General features: G+C 35.3%; 1 protein-coding gene across 1 annotated transcript; it reads left to right on the top strand.

Moving 5' to 3' along the window:
* Nucleotides 1-176: 176 nt before the first annotated feature.
* On the top strand, nucleotides 177-21097 carry LOC135611209 (kinesin-like protein KIN-6). Its single transcript, XM_065106690.1, has 20 exons — nucleotides 177-755; nucleotides 1392-1591; nucleotides 3720-3843; nucleotides 3934-4028; nucleotides 5516-5648; nucleotides 8138-8203; nucleotides 8322-8384; nucleotides 8666-8716; nucleotides 10370-10452; nucleotides 14787-14901; nucleotides 15461-15518; nucleotides 15668-15873; nucleotides 16199-16450; nucleotides 17277-17388; nucleotides 17482-17591; nucleotides 18931-19042; nucleotides 19131-19243; nucleotides 19818-19942; nucleotides 20389-20458; nucleotides 20658-21097. Exons 1-20 carry the CDS (start codon nucleotides 360-362, stop codon nucleotides 20742-20744), a joined length of 2571 nt encoding a protein of 856 aa, XP_064962762.1. The 5' UTR covers nucleotides 177-359; the 3' UTR covers nucleotides 20745-21097.
* The last annotated feature ends 186 nt before the right edge of the window (nucleotides 21098-21283 follow it).

Raw genomic sequence — 21283 nt, 5'->3', positions numbered from 1 at the left:
CAAAGACAGCGGGCAGGAGATAAAATCATCTTTTACAAAAGAAATGCCTCTCTACCAAAATTTTAAAAAATGCAAATATTTTACCAGAATTTCTCAAAACTATATATATACAATTTGCCCTTGAGTTTAAGATAAAAAAGGGCATTTTCGTTTCCCGCTGGTGTGGTCAGCTTCAAACTCGAGAGGAGGAAGGATCCAGACAAAGTGCAAAACAAGCCCAAACCAGCACACAACAGATTCGAAGATACTCATCAACAATCGAAGGGAAGCGGCCGACGGAGCTCTCAAATCCCCGATCCTCATCAACAATCTTAGGGACGCGTGCGACGAAGCGACAAAATCTCCGTTCGTGACTCCTCATGGACTCACCATCGTCTCCTTGCCCTCCCACCACCGTCCGGCGAAACCCTCCTCGTAGGGCGAAGCAAACGACCTACGCCGAAGCCCTACCCCTCGCCTCCCTTCCCCAGGACACTTCTTGCCCCGCTGACGCTGACAACCTGAAGGTCTTCCTCCGAATCCGTCCCAACGAGGTCGCGCCGCCGAGGCCCGGCCGCATACCCCCCAAGGCCGGCACCAGGGCACTGGCAAAAGGCGCGCCGCCGAAGATGGAGAGGAGGCGGACCGGTGCGTGCTTGTCGGTGAACGGTCCCAGCTCTGTTACGCTGTCGGCGCCATCTCTGCTCGACCGGGGGCGGGCCAAGAACGAGGTCTACGACGGGTTCTCTTTCGTCTTCCCACCGGATTCAACCCAGGTGGGGCTTTTGGATTTGTCGATTCTGATACCATCTTTAATTCTGTTACTCCGTGCTGCCATTAGATGATCTTTATAAAAGATTTCTTGTTTGTTTTTTTTTTTTTAAATTTAAGACGATGAATTTAGGGTTTGATTTGGTCTCATCACCAGATTGCATTGGTTTGGTTGAATCTAGTGATCATGTTACTATTGTCTATGAAACTTTTTGACGTCATTGATCTTCGCCCTAAAGAAGCTATGCTCTGCAATCGAGGTAACGATAATTATTTTATGAAAGGTTTAATTATGTAGTGATGGCCTTTGCTATTTAGATAGGAGTGCTAGCATGGTAAGATATGCTACTTGTTAAATCTATTTGAGCACATTTCTGTTCCATCTTCAAACTATATCTGATATTCGAACAGGGCAGCTTTGGCCATCCTTGCTTTAATATTTGTTTTTATATTCCAAAATACAAATAGACATTTCCATCCAATTCGGCCTTCAATCAAACAATAATAATAAAAAAAAATGTATGCAAGTTCACTTGCATTTTCTTCCTTTCTTTTGAATTCTCTATTTTGTTTTAGTTGAATAATTTTTATGTTCCCATCTGTGTTGAATAACATTATTTTCCAAATATTTTGTTCTATAGCAAGAAGTATATAATATGGCGGTGAACCCAATCTTGATGGATTTTATGGGGGGAAAGAGTGGTCTCTTGGTTGCGTTGGGACCCACTGGTTCCGGAAAGACTTACACCATGTTTGGATGTGCACGGAATCCAGGTGTTGTGCCTCTCATTTTGAAACAGCTTTTTGATTGTCCATCTCAAGGTGATCTTCATGAAAGGAGGTAGATGTCGGTAAACATATTTACAGATGCCATGCTGTTTTTCGGTTGTTGATCTGTTGATCATTCTCTTTTGCTCTCTTTTTTGACTTTAATTTTTTGAATGTTTAACTAATCATTCTTCTCTGTTCTCTTGTGATATAAGTGGAATACAAACAATCAAGAAAATTCAGGTTCAGGTGATAAATAGGCTGGTGTTACTTTAATTATGAATCTGAACAATATGAAAGTTAAAGATGAACACATTAAACTGATCATGTTAACAATATGATTACTCTTTTATTCTTCCACAATTGTCATATGTTGATGTCAAATTAGAAAATTGGTGATCAGTTTTACACATCCTTTTACACATCATGCATCTAAAGTTATTGTGAGTTATGAAGAAAACATAAGTATGTTTTTTTTTGTTTGATCTTGTTCTAAAAAAAATTTACTTGAAAGTTGAAACTTCAGATATTAAAAAAGTTTCATACACATTTGTGCTTTGGAAGAGTTGCACAGTTCACAGGGGTGCTCTATATAAGTTGTCAGGATTAGCATAGTGCTGATTGGTTCCATGTCAATTGGAATTTGAAGGAAGTGGTCTTGGATTGTCAGTCATGTATAAGTGACCATGATTTAATTGGATGTCATATTTGTCAAGAGTATGTTTTTCTCTTTAAACAAATCTGTTGTATTAGTTTTGATAAGGTAAAATTTACGTTTGATTTCACCTTCTTTGGAATTTTTCATTTTAGATTTTGACAGTATTTTTAACACTTGCATCTTTAAAGAGTGACTTATAGCAATACAAAGTTTTGCACTGTGTAAAATGTGAGATGGCTTGATTGAGACTATTAACTATTAAGTATCAAAATTTTCACACTTTACCATGTTGGTGGACATGCATAAAAAGAGTGACCTAGCATTCAAGGTTGCTGCCAACTTAGATCTGAGAACGTCAGGTACATGCAGTCCTATGCGTTTATGCAATGGGATTACGCCGTTCCACAAAACCCAAACTACGAGTATTGAGTAGGTCATATTGTGCATAAACCAACTTCATTTAGAACAATCACTACAGAACTGTATTTCAATATAATCTTTAATTCTACTACATTCTAACTACATCTCGCTTATAAGAAATTAAGAACTTCCAACCGAACATTTAATGCAATTCAACACACTAGTTGAAAATTCGGTTATAACATATTATCTTTTTAAAAAAGTATTTGACACCTAGGTTAAAATGGATCAATCTTACTGTTGTGTAAGAATCTCCTATAATTACCTTGTGTTTGCAATTAGGGACTTTAGTGGATAAAAAAGCACAACCTCTCTGATCTAGGTGTGCTTTAAAGGATTTTATGATTGTTGTCTTGAAGATGCACGAAGATGCACGACTTATGCCTTACACAAAAAGGATATGGAGGAGGAAGTAATTTAATTAGACTGGAATATGGAAATAGAACTTGGGAATAATTGACTGTTCATGCATGATTAAATGTACATGAGATGATTTACTCTTCCAGAAGTTAGTTCCCCCAATCTTTTAGGCTCTTAAAAATAAGTTTGTATATCCTTCTGTCTTGGTAGTTGCCCATATAGAATTAAGTATCAACATATACCATAGCGCACGTACTGTGCCATCTGTGCGATCCAACTATGACATATTATTGTGGTACATAACTGTTATGCACTGTGCCATTTTGTTCTGGTGCAGGCTAATCTGTTACACATTGCACACTGCTATATCAACTGACATGGACCAAATCTAGTCAGTTACCATTGCTGGCACAATGACTATCCACTAGGCATGTGCAGCTATGACGTTTTATCCTGCACAAGCCTGTGATAGGTATTGGTAGGGGAGCAGAATACCTTTAAAATTTAGTGCTAATATATAGAACTATAACCGAACTTCTTCTATAGTTGACATGTGCTTCTTTCTACTATAAGCTATAACTTCAGATGAATCTGTAAGTTGCAATGTCAAGTTTTCTCAGATTGAGGAACTTTAGGTAATGTGAATATCTTTCTTCTGAGTAGTGAGAAACAAATTTTGTTTTTATATAGGTATTTAATATTTCTCCATGATCTTCTCCTGTTGTCATTCCTCAGTAAAATTTTGTTCTGATTATGACTGCAGATCATATTATCTATCAATGTTTGAGATACATTCTGAACGGGGAAAAGGGGAAAGAATCCTTGATTTATCTCATGATGGGGTCGAGCTGTCCTTTCAACATTCTACTGTAATAGGTCTTAAAGAGGTAGGTGCTGATGTGCTGTTACTTCTGTTTTATCATTAAGAAGTTGCCCATATTTATGGAGGCTAAAGTTGTTTACCTTCATGTCAACAGGTCATGGTTTCAAATATTGCAGAAGCAGAGAATGCACTGGCACTTGGTATGCTTAAACGTTCTACTGCTGCAACGAGTGCAAATGATCAGTCTAGGCATGTGATATTTTTGTTTAACTCATTTTCTTCAGTAAATATATAGAGCTATTCCAATTGGTTCAAATTTCTACAATATCTTGTTTTTGGTCTCGTTGCAAATTTGTTTGAGATGGTTAAGAATTGCTTCATACATTTGCAAAACACTTTTATAAGATAATAGAGCAACTTTTTCTACTTGTGATTAGATGTTGTCTAGGCTACTCACTGTTGTAATGCTCTGTCGGACACTCATGGTATTGTAGTATCTGCGATCATCTATAGGGATTTAGACATTTTTTTTGGGTGCTAGTACAATGAAAGACAGTAATTCACTGATGGTATTTGTTCTTTTTTGTTACTGGCTGTTACTTATCTGTCTTCTTCTCTGATTTTGATATGTTATTGTTAGTTTATCTCTTTCTAAGGTTAAGACAGTTTTGTCTCTTGCTTTCTTATTCACAACACATGCCTAATGGTGCCCATGTTCTGATTCGGTTTGGTTTTGGGGGAATTTTGAATTGAACCAAATTTATTCCATTTCCGAAAATTGAAAAGGAAACCAAACTGAAGCCCTAAAAATACCAAAACAATCCGAGTTGATTGGCTTTTACGATTCTTTATTCAGTATCTAACATATATTAAAAAAACAGTGTTATATAATTGTAATATAATGGAGGAATGCAAAACTGTTAAGACCTGTTCGTACTAACCGGTTTTATCAGACTGGATGTGATGCGGACTGCCCATTTTCATGTGGCACAGTCTGATTACGTTAGACTCTGTGCTTAGGATTTTTTAAATATTTTCTCGTGTGGCAGACGTGCGACTTTTCACTCGTCACACTGCATGCCTCCCTAGCCCATCTTTGGCTGCCACCGAATGCTGCTCACCATTGCCAGTCTGGTACTTCTCCTCCCCTCCTCCATCTCCTTCTTCACCTCCTTTTCTTCTCTCCTCCTTCTGTACCAGTCTGGTCATGGATCAGTATGGGACTGAAACCTACTGCATTTCATGAATATAGCATAAACTTCATCTAATTGATGTATATTATGTATGTATTTATTATACTAATTTATCGTTATGATTGAGTAATAATATCTGCTTTATTTGTGTTAATAGGATGTATGATTTAGATGTTATACTTATGCTTATATTGATTAAAAAATATTTGGTTCAGTTCAGTTTGAATGCTTTTTGTAATGCCACAAACCTAACTGAACTTAAAATTGTTTAGTTTTTCAATTTTCTTAGCCAAATGAGCCAGTCAGTCGAACAAAATAAAGCGGAACTGAATATCTTTGTTCAATTAGTTTTTCTTTTACTGGTTCATTTGCATGCCTTTACATATGCCTAAATCTAATTACATTTAGCTGTTCTTTACTGTTGCTTTCACATGATTGTTAATTATTCTGCAGTTGATGTCTTCTTAATTCATTCAAGAACTGTAGTTGGCTAATTTTGCTTTAGTTTGATTAATGATTAATGACTTCTGTTTGTTTCTGCAGTCGATCTCAATGCATTATAAACATTCGCAAGACTGAGAAGAGCCTCAGTGAGCACAGTGTTTCTCTACCTAGTGCTGTTCTCACTATAGCAGATCTTGCTGGAGCTGAGAGAGAAAGAAAAACTGGAAATCAGGTTGTTTTCTAACCAAGAAGTCATGTTTAGAGTTTTGCTATTACCTAACACTCTTTCTGTTTTTGCAGTACAGGGTAGTTTCTGTAGTACAATCGATGTTGACTACATGTCATCTTAAGTTTTTGCTTTTCCTGGTCTTCATAATTGCTAAAATATGAAGAGTACTAAATAAACACCAGTACACAAATATTCCCAACTAGCAGTAATTCTTCATTTCCTTCATGATATCAATACTTAATTTAGGATTTTGTTAACCACAAACATAGTTGCACTTTGGTGTTGTTCTGAAACTCTACAGTTCATAGTAAGAAAACCATTACAAGTGGTGTAGGTGACAATCTGGCAGCTTTATTCTATTGACTCTCTAGGTGCTTAATGGTTATTTAGGTGGTTCAATAGTCATCTGTCTGCTCCAACCAATACCAACAAAAGGCGCAGAAGCAGCACTTTCAACCAACATTTGCAGGGCTGTCTATTTCCTTTGCAACTGCTACTGTATTAGTGGAGTTGTACCATAGCAACTGGTGCCTGGCATCATGGAAATGATGAATAAAAAAAATAGTGCAAGTAGCTGGACTCTGGAAGATTAAAAAGAGAATAAGCCTTCAAGTTATTTGCTGTTGGGGGTTGTCTTGAATGGGATTTGTTAAACCAACTCTGTAAGTAATAGGTGTAGGATTTTGTTGAGCTAGTGGGTTCCTGTGGCTTCAGATTATTTTAATGTTTAAGTTGGTAAATAGGAAGAAAACTACCAATACAGGTTCTTTTTACCATTATCAGTAAAGTGGCTACAGATGACATTTAGGAATATTTAATGCTGCCCGGTTAGGTTACATGTCATGTAAAAAAAGAGGTTCCGTGTCACGTTTCAATTGTCCCACTTTTTGTGGTGTGCTAGGCTACAGTTTAGCGAGTCTGATGAAGACATTGACCATTTGCTCTGTTTGCTAATGTGGATGATTCAGGTTAGGAAGCTAATTTCATAAAACAGCTAATGGATAATGAGCAATACATACATGCCATACCAGAACTGATTCCAGCATATTTTGGAAACTCTGGTTTAGTGTATCAATGGGTTGACCTGGCTTGATCTTACCTGAAATCCCTTAGCTGATGTAAAATTGGACCAGATCCTGTGAACCTTGAACTTTAGATGGTTGAAGAAAATAATGGAATAAGCTTTGAGTTATGTTTGGATGTTAACATGCAAGGATAAAACAAAAGACAGAAAGAGGAATGGAGAGAGTGGAACACCCCAAGGTTGAACAATGGCCAACAAGCGCAACCAATCACTATAACCTAATATTGCTGAAATAAAAAAAATAAACAAGTCACCATAGGTCGCAAATTTTATAATGCTTAAAAGAATCCTCCAGTAGCTCTGAGTAGTGCACCACTGAGGAAAAAAAAACTAACTACTAATCTTTTATCAAAAAATTGTGATTATTGATTGTTTTATCAGGCTCCTAGATGGACAAGTACTGTGATGTCGAAATTTATGTAGGATAAGAGTAGGGAAAACAAAAATATATTGTTTTTCTAGGATTTGAGAATATCGAAGAGCTATGGAAGGGAAAGGATAGTACTTGGACTCACTTTGGTTCCTAGGCATCACTCTTAAGGATCCTGACCTCACAATATATTTGCATCACATATACATCATGGAGCCAGATCATTTGGGGTAAATACCAGAATCACTCTGGCTCTGCGAATCACTCATAGGATGAAGGCCCTAGACCTCCTCACACATAATCCAGGAAATAATAAATATCGTTGATTTGGTCATCATTTCAGACGCAATATGTCAATATACACCCTAAGTATTAGATAAGCAAAAACTAAAAAATGGAAAGTGCATTTCACTAAATCATATCCTTTGATTCAAGGTCAATCACTCATCTTCCATTTGTAAGGTGTTTTCACATCCATTTTTGCTTTGGTAGATGAGCTTTTTTTATCATGATATTTTATTTGTATGGGTTTCCCTGAAGAGTATATTCAGTCAAACCTATGTTTTCAATCATCTTCCATTTTTAACTTGGCTTGCTTTTATTCTTCTTGGACAACCTTGTTAGATATGTAAAAATGCATAAGATAATGCCATGTGACAGCTAGTGATGTTTACAAAACCATCTTGTACAGTGACATTACAATCGCGAAAAAGAAACCCTAAACTTATAAAATTACTCCAAAAACGAAATTAAAAAAAATATTTCCTGGATTGATTCTGTATCTATTTCCGGTTGCATGGTTTAAGAGGGCTAGGTTTGCGTCGGACCTGATTTATGTTCGACAGATGAAATTTATTATGTTGTAGTTGTCATTGTACTTATATCACTATTTGTCAATAAAATACATGCCTCTCTTGTTAGATTCTCGAAACTATTATATGGGACAGCCTTCTCATGTTGTGATGATGAGTAATTGGTCCATTGTGTTTCATATAGCATATGTATAACTGGAAATTGTCTTTTGTTTGTGTCTTTTAGGGTGCAAGACTACTGGAAAGCAATTTCATTAACAACACATCAATGGTTTTTGGTCTATGTTTAAGAGTAGGTTGCTTTTAATTTTTTTTTCCTTAGAAACTTTATAAAAACAAGTATGGTTAGATAATCTTAAAATACAATGGAGGTTGATTTTCAAATTTCTTTTATACTTCTCATTTTCCAGGCTTTGCTTGAACATCAGAGGAATCCAAGGAAGCCAATAGAGAAGCACTTCAAGAACTCACTGGTATGTTCCATTTTATGGACACAATTTGATCATGCACAAGGCCAATATGCTTGTTGTAGAATGATAAATGCAAGTAAGTCATCATATATGTGGTTCTGTACAAGAAGGTAGTAGAAGTGCATGGTCCCCCAACGTGTTCTTTGTTCATGAACCAATATGCAACTTCACAATTCAGCAAAAGCTATGACTATGATTTCCTAAATGCTTGTCTGTGCCTATTATATTTTTTCCTTTGGAAATTTCCTTCTACAGAAAGTCTAACTCAACTATTTGGTCCATAGTCGACCAGGTACTTGAGAGATTATATGGAGGGCAAAAAATGTATGACTCTGGTATGAAACTCAACTCTGTGTTCAGATCAAATCTTATAGTTTTCTATTCCAATAAACTACTCTTGTTGGAAACTTATCATTCACAGAAGTCAAAAAATCCTTTTTATGGTATGCTATGTATTGAAATAAGTTGACTTTTAAGCTTCTGTTTACTTTATTTAACTGTTGAAGATATGATATGTGGTTTGCATGCGCCCACTCGTTCAATTTTCCAATGAATTTAGACCCACATTAATATGTTAGTTGATTGCTTGTCGCATGATAACAAAAGCTTATCTTAGTGAGGCTTGATGATGAAACATTTAGTATGAACTAATTTTATTGAATATATTCAAGGGAAAAACCTGCATTCACTTTTAATATTGCTATTAAAGTTTTCCTTTTCATGTATCCTTTCAGAATTGTTCCTAGTCTTGGTCAAGTCCAATGCTATATTGGGTTGTCAACTTGATGATCACCACTTGAATGCTCCTTAATGTGATATGGTATTTTTTATACCCAACTTTGCAAGTGATGAAGTGGGAATTGATCCCAGAACCTTACCAGCGATGGTCAAGATCTTTACTAGCCAAAGTGGTTCAGCGCTTTAGTATGATTTTTGTTTTTAACAACCAAGAAAAATACAACAATAACGACAACGACAACAAAGCGGTAAGTCCCAACTATTTGGGGTCTTAACAACCAAGAAAAATAGAAAATGAAATGAAGAAACAAAAGACAATATTTGTGGCTTTGTTCCTAAAACAAACCATTATTCAGAGAACATAATGGGGGACTGGTTGTTATTAGATTGTAGGCTTTTAGTTTTTGCAGTGCTCTTTGTTCAGGTCTTGCAAAAACTCAGTGAGAATTAGAGAGAATATATAGACCAAGGAATGCAAATTCAGATACTAGATTTGTACTGGTCGATGAGAGAGAAGGAAGAGAGGAGGTGGTAGTGGAATCGGAGTAGGAGAGGTAGCATAAAAGAGGCTGGTGATAGTGGACAACAATGGTTGGGCAATGAGAACAGGGAGAGGTCTTCGAGATCATGAGCCCTAAGGGATCTAGGCCTTCAAAAAATTAAATCCCACTTTTTTGAATTCGGATCAGACCAGACTACCTAAAATAGGGTGGTACATATCAGTTCATGCGTAGACCAGTATTGAACAGTCCAGGTGAAATCGAGTTCCTCAACATAGACACAAAGATTGTCTGACACCAGTATCTTATAAAATTGTCTGCTCACAGCAACTCTTATTGTTTTTGTCCCTATATATTCCTTGAAAAAAAATCAGAGAATTGAAAATAGAATTGCATACAACACAGATTTGCATAGGGCATGCACCTGTTATATGATTTTCTGTCCATGATTTCCAAAGCATGTTATTTCTGGGTTTTACCTATTTAGCTTGTAGCATCCATTAGCAATGCGTAGAGATCAATTTCTTGACAGACATCCTTTCTCCTACAGGTCAACAAATTATAAAAGATTGTTTGATGATGTTTATCACCGAAAAAATGTATCTATATGTTCTTAAATGAGCTCAGATTATCATGATAAGAAATATCTTTAACTTTATTATTTCTGTTGGATTATGGTTCGGGGCACATTATTAACCAGTGGTAGCCTTAAGAGCATATAATTGGACAAGGAAGTGCTTTGTCTTGCAGATCTTGATGGTAAAACCTGGAGATGATGATTATGCAGACACATCATTTTTACTGAGGCAGGCATCACCTTACATGAAAATCAAGTATGTCTTGTTTCCTCCGTTCAACTAAACATTCAGTGTCAATTTTTTGATACATTTGGTTTCAATTTATTTCTTTAAGCTGATTTTGATTTCATAATTCGTACCAAATGATGTTTTTTTTAGATGTTTAAACATGCACATTGACGGTTCAAGTGATATATTTTGGCTACAATTCGTTGATTGTTCTTTTGACTTTTCTCATTGAAGAAATGGTTGTCCTTGAATAAATATTGCCCCATGTTGTGTTGAATAAATATTAGCATGTTCATAAGTTAGAAAAATGGGTTGGATGGAAGTACATTTTTTTCTTTTTTTTATATCTAATCAGCAAGTCCAGCATGATTGTGCTTTTATTTCTTGTTATCTCTATGGATTCCAATTGCAAATATAGTGAGTAGTAGGAAAGATTATTTGGCAAAGCCATCATCAATGTCATTTAAGTTTTTCCCCATCAAAATTCACTCGATTTAAGCATACAACTAGGTTTATAATGCTCTGAGAAAAGTTTGAGTTGAGTTTCATGATCAACTCAGTTGGCCACTTTTAATGGGAAATTTTGTGTGATTAAGGGCCCAAATCTTGGAGGTCTCTGAACTATCTTATTGGGTCTGTTACTTTCAAAATGAGATGCTTTTTTTCAGCCTGATGTTGTTTTAAGAGTGATGGGCTTTATTTGTTTATTAACTTTTGTTTTCTTATTGTTTCTGTTTGCCAAAGCCAATGACCTCTTTTTTCATCGCATCCCATTTCCTTTAGTTGGAAGAAAGCTCTGTTGTACTATTTTCCTTTGAATTCAAAATGAACAACATTTAAAAATGTCCTGTACTAGCTAAACTGGAGAGTTTCCTGCATTATAAGTGAAATTGCCCACATTGTTTGTTCCCTTTAGGCAATTGTTTTGATATTTTTGATACTAGTGTAGTGACGCTCGATACATTGATATGTTCCATATTTCAATATTTGCCTTAAAAAAGGCTTGGAATAAAAAAGACCTATTTGAGGCCTTTTTTTACACTTTATTAGTTATATACAATCAATTTAGACAACTTTAAACTAAACTTAGAATATAAAATGATAAATGAGATGTAAAACAAAAACATATACCTATTTGGATCCATACTGATATAGGTATTGTATCTTGGATTGAACTCATTGTAGTGCTCTCACCACCAAAATGAATGATGTGAGTCAATGACCGATAGATGGGAGTCTTCTATCCTTTTCTCCTTCTTGTATGCATCATTTATCCATGTTTTTTTCTCTGTGGTGGGCTTGCAGCAAGATCCAGATCAACAACATCAAAGAGCTGCCATTCTGTCAAATCCTCTAATAAAGTCCCATAGGCTGGACTGTGTATGTTAGCTGTCTTGCTAAACTGAGAAGGGCTAGTCTACTGCCTCACGGTGGAACTTGTACCCAATCCATGTGCACTGGTACAAGTAGTCTCCCTCACTAATGTGCTAAACTAAGTTGGACCATTGCCACTATCATACTTAAACAGCAGGTCTGTCGGTCTATCTCATGCTTTCCTCATACATGTGTTGGTGCTGTACGGAAGAACGTATACTAACACTGACATCTGGGTTGACATCATTACCATGACTGATGTACTCATCATACACCTACAGCTCTGTAGTAAGTCTATTAGATACCTCCTAAGTTGCCTTCTACAAACATAGTGCATTTCAGTGCTCTGATGGCCCTCTTGATCTCTTGGGGCACATTTGTGCACTTCGCTATGGTGGAAAATCGACCAGCCAAATGTTGCTTCAATTACATTATTCCTCCACCCGATCAACGTAGTTGCAATGAATGTCCTATTAATGATTTCATGCCTCCAAGTGACATGTATGCTATGATTCGGGATTAGAACTTTGCTGGCTTCAGTGCATTTATCTGCGACAAGAGTTAACATATGTTCAGATCCACATATTCATTATATTTCCAAAATTACGACTAGATCCAGGAAAATAAATGCTATATCTGAATGGATGAAGCTTACATTTTGTTTGATCTGAGCTGGACCTACTATGATCAAACCTCGACCCATTCAGATCTATCCTAGATCTGCGAAGATCTAAGCTAGATCCATGAAGATCTAAACTAAATTTGACTATATCAAACCTAGGTTAGGATAGATCTAAGCTAAATCTAATCAGATCTAGGCTTGATTCTTATGGATGTAGCATAGATAAACCAAAATGTAGAGATAACATTGAGCCATGATTTAAATCTAAACATTGAAATTTAGTCTAAGCATGCAAGAATAAACATAAACTCTAACCTAATTGCATGTTAAATCCTAGAGATTAGGCTTGGAATTACCTTGATCTGAATAGAACATGGAACAAATCTTAATTGTCTTCTTCTTGGGAAAAACAATTATTCATAGAGTAAAAATAGATGGATAAAATGGTCAGGGGCATTAGGAGTCTTGTGTGATCATCGAATATTTTTGAGATTAAAAGAAAGATTTTATAAGACACTTGTGAGATCAACAATACTTTATGGATCTGAGTGTTAGAAAGATTAATTTTCTTAAGAACAACAACGACAACAATAAAGCCTTAAGTCTCAACTATTTGGGGTTTACATGGATCTTTTACCACCATTGAGATTTATAAAAAGTCATATGTTTAGTTAAGTTCAAAATTCTTAAATTTTTATTTATAGTTTCTATTAAAGTTTTTTTAGATCTTTCTCTATCTCTCCTCATATTATTAACATTTTCACTTCTTCTGCCTACCACATCCGGAGTAAAAACATGGACCAAATCTTGATTGTCTTCTTCTTAGGAAAAGCAATTATTCATAGAGTAAAAATAGATGGTTGACTACATGGATCTTTTACTACTATTGAGATCTATAAAAAGTTATATGTTTAGTTAAGTTCAAAATACTTAATTTTTATTTATAGTTTCTATTAAAGTCTTTTTAGGTCTTTCTCTACCTCTCCTCGTATTATTAACATTTTCACCTCTTCTGTCTATCACATCCGGAGGTCTTATAAGCATATGCTTATATTATTTTAAATGATTTTTTCTTATTTTATCCTCTTTTTCTATTTTTCCTAGTAACTTTACACATCCATCTTAATATTTTTCATCTTGATAACACAAAATTTTTGTATATGTTGTTTCTTAACTATCCAGCACTCAGATCCATAAAACAATGTTGGTCTCATAATTATCTTATATAATTTTTCTTTTCATCTCAGAGGTCTGATGATCATACAAGATTTCTGACACTCCTCGCTATTTTAACCATCATATTTTCACTTTATGAATAATATCTTTATCAATCTCTATATCTTGTCAAATAATTGATCCATGCATCTTGTTGTTGTTATTGTTGTTCTTGGAAAAAGCAAATTTCCGTTATGATTTTCAATTACTTTTGAAGGGAGTAAGAAAGTTAAGTGAATTTTGAGAGAGATTAGAGTGAGAATGAGGGTGAAAAAGAATGGGTGAGAGTGAGGGCATAATTGGGGGTTTTGGGAGCATTTTATAGCCTCTCAAATACCCACCAACAGTACCTACCCAATGGCTTTGCTATGGTTACTTCTGGTACAGGGCCTGTATTGGGCTTGTACCACCCGGTACAGGTCCTGTCCTGATGGTACCAAATTGGTATTGGTTGGGACCGTGTATACCATTCCTGTACCAACTGGTATACCCTGCTTTGTGTACTTGTTCCCTGCTGGAGCTGCAAATGAGCTGAGAGCTGCTTTGAATCTTTTAGGATTTTTGCTTCTATGGTGGTGTTAGGCTTCCAAGAGGACAAGCCGTGAGCTTGTCAAAAGAGACCAGCCAAGGAGAGAGACATGGAAGTTTTAGAAGTTGTTTGTAACAGATCATATGAGAGAGAGGCCAGGGCAGCAGGAGAGAGGGAGGTCGAGATTGAAGTGGTTTTGAGGATCATGAACGAGTGGGGGTGGATCCAAAGAGGGTGGTGGGGAGCAAGGGGGAATTGCGGAAGGGGAGGCCATCACATATGAGCTGTTACCTTTTTTTTTTCCCACAATTAGATTGCAAACTATTGAAATCATAGAATTCCTTATGAGAGTCACAATTGTCTAGATTACAGTTTATCTCACTTTGATTCTTTCTTCAGTGAATATAGAATAGTTGTGATTTGTGATGCTAGCATAACTTTATGATAGTTGGGCTGATATTTAGTTGACTGTTGTAAACAATAAGCTGCTAATAAAGCGATTGAAATCTGAAAGTACTTTGGTGATATTCATTTCTGATACATAACTGTTCAAATATTCTTTTATTGCACCATTTTTGTTTTCTATAAATAAATTAAAATTTCTGCTATTTACATTTTCAGGTTTACCAATCTTGAAGATATGTCAAGCTTACCTAATCGAAAAAGAAGTACCACTTCACCTGTTAAAGTAGATCATCATAAAAGGAGGAAGACCGATGTATCTAAAACTTCATTGGTACTTTTTCTTTTTATTAAGAACCTAATTTCATCTGATTTTGCCATCCTTTTAATTTAATGACTGAGAATATTTGCTTTGTGAAAGACTGCATTAAGTGTTATCAGACACCATCTAAATCACATGAGTTGGCAAAAAGAGCTAAACATTTTATTTGTCAACAGTACCGTTATTTTTTTGAAGATTATTAATCCTCTTTATAGTGTCGAATGCTGCTGTAATCTCCTTCCTTGCAATCATTCTCTTTGACTATTTCTTTATCTGAATTTTCTTTTACATAACTATTGAATGTCACTAAACTTGATTTTTGTGATAGTTTTATAAATGAGTACCTTTGTGCTAACGAATCTTAGGTCCATGAATAATGACCCTTTGTATTCTGTGTGCTTGAATAAATGTTCAGTCAAGGTTCCTGAATTATCCTGGTTATGTCATCTAATTCTTGTTCCTTCGTTATTGAAAGTTTATATTTATTGATGCCATTCTAACTTTGATGGATAAAATCATTAAATGTCTTCAGGCATCCTAACATTTTTTGCTCCCATTTCTTTTATTGCAGGATGATGAAGGAATACATGGTAGTGATGGAAATGTTGGAATTAAAGCATCCAAGAAAGGTTAATAAAATACTTCTGATTTGAATAATCTTCTCATTCATCTATTGTGGACCCAAATACTTATGAGTTATGATTAGTCTAAATAGTTAGTATGTTCTCCCGATTTGTTTCGTCTATATTTATCCTTGTAAGCTACTGATGGCTTATAGATGCTAGTTCGAAGAAGCTTCAGGAGATCGGAATACCACAATCTTCCTCAATTTCTTCAAAGATTGTTGAACCTGCAACAATGGAGACACCCATGAAAGGCGCCCTCTATATTGAGCTGCAAAAAATGACAAGACAAGAAGAAATTATGAGGAATTTTTCGAAGGCTTTATGGAATGTTCTAAAGCAGTATAAAGAGAAACTTATGGTAATTACTTCTCTGATTTATTCATATATGGGCATTGATATAATTTTAGGGTGGTTGAAATTTCTTTTGCCTGTTGCACCAAACCATGCGAATTTTATGGACTCAGTCAAGGAGCATTTCACTAAAAAGTGAAACATCAATTTCATCTCCTTTATTTAGCTGTTGTTTCTATATACTCCCTAGATTGTTTCTGATATGTTCATTGTTAATATTAACATATTTCTGTTAAATTTATTAACGACAATGACTTCTATCTTTTCTTGGAATATCTTAGTCTTTTATGCACCTATGATTCCCTCTATTAAAGATTATGCATTGCCATTAGGAGTCAGAAAAAAACGTGCTTAGTCTTAGGGAAATCCTCCAAAAGGATGAGATCCAACGATTAGAACTTAAGAGAGAACTTGAGGAACTGAAGTCCCATTGTTCATGCCATAAAGCTCCTCATGTGGGAGAGTTGAGTAGTGCTCAAGGGGAACCTCTGCTTGATTGTTGCGGAACACGGCTGGCAACACCTTCATATCAAGTTAACTCAAGCAATATTGACTCAGCTTTTCATGATAGGGGTTCTCCAAAGGTATGGCTCTTCATGTCACACTTGTATATTGCTATATTTTTTCTCCAAGTTTGTATGTAGTTTTTCCTTGTGTTAAAGATTATTTCCTCAAATTGCATCATTTCAATTTTATTTTCCAGAATCCACTACAGGTTCATTTTCTGAATAATTGTTGACATTGTTCCTTGACTCCAAATATATCCCTTATCCATACATTTGTTATTCCTTTAAATTCTGAAATAACTTTTACAAGTCAATGTTTGATTTGTTTTCCTAGTTGACTTGAAACATATATCTGACATAGACAAAATAAATAAGATTTTTCATAATTTTGGCTCTTACTGAGGCTTAATGTTAAAAAATATCATTGAACAATAAGGTGATATGCAACTTACTTTTATGATGTGAAAGTTACTTCTTCTTTCTGGATCTTTTTCATTGTGCCATCTATTAAGTTTGTACCACCCCCTAGCTGGTTCATTCCAATTTACCAGTATTGACTTGTCTTAACTTGCTTCCAGCTTTTACTATGGCCGATGAGCTCTAGACTGGTTATTCATCTGCCTAACTTGCTCATAATGCAGTTTTACATAGTGACCTATTAAAGTTAGATTACACGATCTTGAACTAAGAAATAGATAGGATAATTATTATTTTGTGAGAGATCGTTCTGGACAATAATCAAATATTGCTGAAAATTCATGATTAACATTTTAAAAAGTTAGCATCTAAAGGTTCCTAATTTTTTTTATCATGCAGTACTGTGGTTCAAGCTTTTCTTTTCAACATGGTATTAGATTTACGCCCTGAACCTGTTCTTACTGTGTAATATTGTTTTATGCCACAGATGATAGACCAAGTGCCCGAAAATTCACCTGGCGTGACACTCGTCCCTGAGGATTACAAGGGTCCTGCAGATTTTGGTGCAGAAAGAACCTTAACTAAATTAAATAAATCAGGTTGATTTTGTTTTTCTTGACTGTATTAATGATATTATTATTAACTTGAACAAGCATCAAAGTCTTATGAACTACACATGATTTTCTTAACAGACATTGATTATGGAGGCGCAATTTCTTTGAATAGCTTATGCATGGTGGATGGCATTAATGTTTCATCTTCATCAGTGGAGAAAATCACACATCTAAAAGAAAATGAAGGGGTTAGATCTCTTGCATTCATTTTCTTTGTTGTTCTTTTTAACCTATGCATATATGGGCACTTTATTATCGAGAAAATAATAATCAATGTGTAGTATGTTTCCCACGCTATAGTTACCCATATATGTATTAATGCATGCATTTTGAGTGCAACTTCCTATGCATGTTATTCACATTGAAGAACTAATGGAAATAGAAAAAAAGTAAACAACAATCCAGCTCGAGTTGTTTAGTAAATTCACTTACTAGTCAATTTTCACAATAATTTAGTGCAATTCTTACTCAGCATTGCTGCATCCTTCAGATCTGAAAGAGTAGGAAACCCCAGGAAAGAATTATACTTTGGAAACTAAATGAGATTGGAACAGTTTCGAACCAGATTTGATATTACAAGTTTAATAAATAGTTATGCAGTAGCAAACTTTGGTCTCATTTTCAGTTGATGAATTATATAAGCTGGTGATTCTTCGAATTTGATATGAATTTCAACTTTTGACAGGCAACAAAGATACTGATGTGGTGAATCTCCACATACATATATCATCGGTAGATGTGTTGAATACATATGTCCTTCATTAGTTGTGCATAAAAAATAGTTCATAGAGAAGAAAAAACTATTATCATTCGCTGCATATTTTGAGCAAACGACTCATGCCTTGCCAAGCTGGAATTTACAGTTTATGAATGAGTTCTCATCTATAATGCATGTGAAGTAACTTGGTTCCAGTTTTATTTATGGCATTGTATGTAGATGGTTGAGGAGCTCTAGACTGGCTATTCGTCTTCTTCCCTTATTTGTTGATAGTCCACTTTTTGCACCATTACCTTTTAGAATTGCAATGCTAAATGATCTTTACATTAAGAGATGGGTCAAACAATTATTATTCTATGGGAGATGATATTACTTAGTTTTTTTATTGTAGATAATTAATAAAAAGGGGCGTACCCGTGCGTCAGGCTCCCACCATTGTGGGATTTGAAGAGGGTCAATATACACAATCTTAACTCTAATTATAAAGAGATTGTTTCTGTGACTCGAACCTAATCTCTAAGTTCACAAAGTAACAACATTACCATTGTACTAAGATCTGTCCTCTATTGCAGATAATTAGTATGTTATAAAAATAGAAAGATTAACATCTATTGTTACTGAACCTTTTATCATGCAGTTCTGTAGTTGAAATTCTTATTTTTAACTTTAATGAAGAAATCTTCTGTTTCTTGTCCTGTACGGCTGCATATTTGCTTTGTGGTTAATGACCATGAATTTATGTATTTCTTGTTTATTACAATTGTGGCACACTATAATTAATTTTCTTTTGGTGCTCCCTTACTCCATAGTTGATAGACAAGATACCTGAAAATATGCCTGGAAGAACAATTGTACACGAGGATTTCAATGGACTTTCAGATTTTGGCTCTAAAGGAACCTCAACTAAGTTAGATAAATCAGGTGGCTCTTTTTGTCTCATTAAATTATTAATCTTTTTATATTTTGTTAAGCAATAACATCTTTTATGAAGTACACATTTTCTTAACAGGCATTTGTAATGGAAGCTCAAGTTCTTTAGATAGCTTGCGCATGGTGGATGACATAAATATTTCATCATCATCATCAGTTCAGAAAGTCACAAATCTGAAAGAAAATGGAACGGTTAGACTCCCTCATGTTTCCTGTCCTTGTTGTTTTTCTAGATAAGTATTTGAGCAATTTGGCATTAAAAAACTAAGCAGTTGATCCATGTAATGTGTCTCATGCTAAAACTTCCTATTTGTGCATTAGTTTTATTCGTGCTGAACTAGAAACTCAGTGCTGTGAGATTAGTTGGTGATAATACTCAACATCAAAGCAGTAATCATTGATGGAACTACTTAAAACAAATGCAATGAGATTGTCAAAATGTGTGGTTGCAAATTTGGCATGTACGCAATTGACTTGACTGGTGAATGCTTGTTGTACTAACTTTTACTATGTAAATCAGAGTAGCAAGTCCTGGTTTTAGAATGGAAAGACTTGCTGAGGCCTGACTTTGGCCAGTTAATCATTGCTTACGTCTCCAATTTGAAATTTTCACTCTACCTCAGAAACTTATCTTTTAATCTTTGATAGTTTGTTTGTTGGTATTCTTTATCAATAGGATAATATAAGTAGTTTATTTATTTAAACAATACTCATTTACCAACTGGTTTTATGCATCAATTAATTCCTGGTTATTCTTATTTGGCAGTCGCCAGATTCAGATCGGTCACGTGTACAGCATGCGAAATCAAATGACAAATATCATGTCCGTAAAGTCTTAAAAGAAAAAAATGGTCCTGTGTTCAAATCTTCAAATGCTGAGAAACCAAAGAGGTTTGTTATTTAAATGCCACCATTGCTAACAGATCGGGACTATCTGTTGTTTTGCACAAGCTGGTTTCTTGATGTCAAAAGCTGTTTAGTGGTTAAAATAGTCAGGTTTCAAGGGTTAGATTATCTTAACCCGACTAATTAATTTTAACTTCTTATGTTTGGTTACTAGTCCAGCTAAGTAATCTGGATTAGCTGAAGCTTTCTTTTCCCAAAGCAAATGTGATCTAAAGCATATGCAACAATATTAATGTTGTACTTGCATTGCTTCCACTTACATATAATCTTTTATACAAAGACTAAGCTCTCTTGGAAGGCGGCAATTTAGAGGTGTTTAAGCTGGCTAACACTTTTGGTTGATCTCATCTTTGCCTGTCTATCAAGATTAATCTTATAACTCAAAATCTCACTGATTAAAGTATTTTCATTTCACTATATTTTATCTGTAGGAAGTTGCTTCCAGCATCAGCCATGCTACTGAAGGAATTAACTGGTCCAGACATGGAGGCTGCTAATGGGGTGCGTTACTCAAAACTTTAGGAGATGGTATTTAATTTGGGTGGGATCAATGCACTTATCTCATTATTTTTCTGATGAGTGGAACAAGAAAAAAGGAATTTGATAATAGTGATGCCCCATATTTATTTTTCAGACTAGAGTCAGTATCTTATCAAGTATACTTGGCTCAATATTTTGTTAAATTACCATCGATTGACAGGATGCCAGAGGCAAGATTCCCGCAGGTGGACATGGAATTTCTCAGAGAAGCACCTCACTTTTTAGTCTATTGAGAAAGCAATCTTGAGGAACGATGGTTCCGCCAGCTTTGATTTTTCTTGGACCATAGTGCAAGATGTTCTTTCAGATCTGGTGACCGTGACAAGACATGTGTCATTGTAAAAGCATTTGAAATAGCGAAGAGCTTTTTGTTCAAAGATGTCATGAAACTAAGGATTAATTCCGTGCTCATCACCGAATTGCTATTTGTAAAGAACATCTATATACCATTATGAGTGTACCTTTTAGCTCCCTTGAAGGAGACCTTATGTAAACTCAAAGTGTACTAATCCTAGAGCATAGGAGAGAGATGACGCTGTGGATTGATTTGTTAGTGCAAAGAACTTGAATGAATAATTGTGCATGTAAGTTTTCCCATAATTTTCGATCTTGCTTCGGATGATCATTTCCTCGTCATTTCAATTGATGATGTTGATTACCATAACCATGATGACACAGGAGATGAGCTTCAACCTTTCTCCTTCGCCTTTTCGTTTCCGTTTTCGTTCGTCTTTCGGTCGAGTATTCTTAACATAAACTAACAATAGGATTTGGTTCGAAGATGTA

Source organism: Musa acuminata, chromosome BXJ2-4, assembly GCF_036884655.1.
Source record: "Musa acuminata AAA Group cultivar baxijiao chromosome BXJ2-4, Cavendish_Baxijiao_AAA, whole genome shotgun sequence".
NCBI classification, from domain to species: Eukaryota; Viridiplantae; Streptophyta; class Magnoliopsida; order Zingiberales; family Musaceae; genus Musa; species Musa acuminata.
This window is presented reverse-complemented; position numbering and strand designations above follow the sequence as displayed.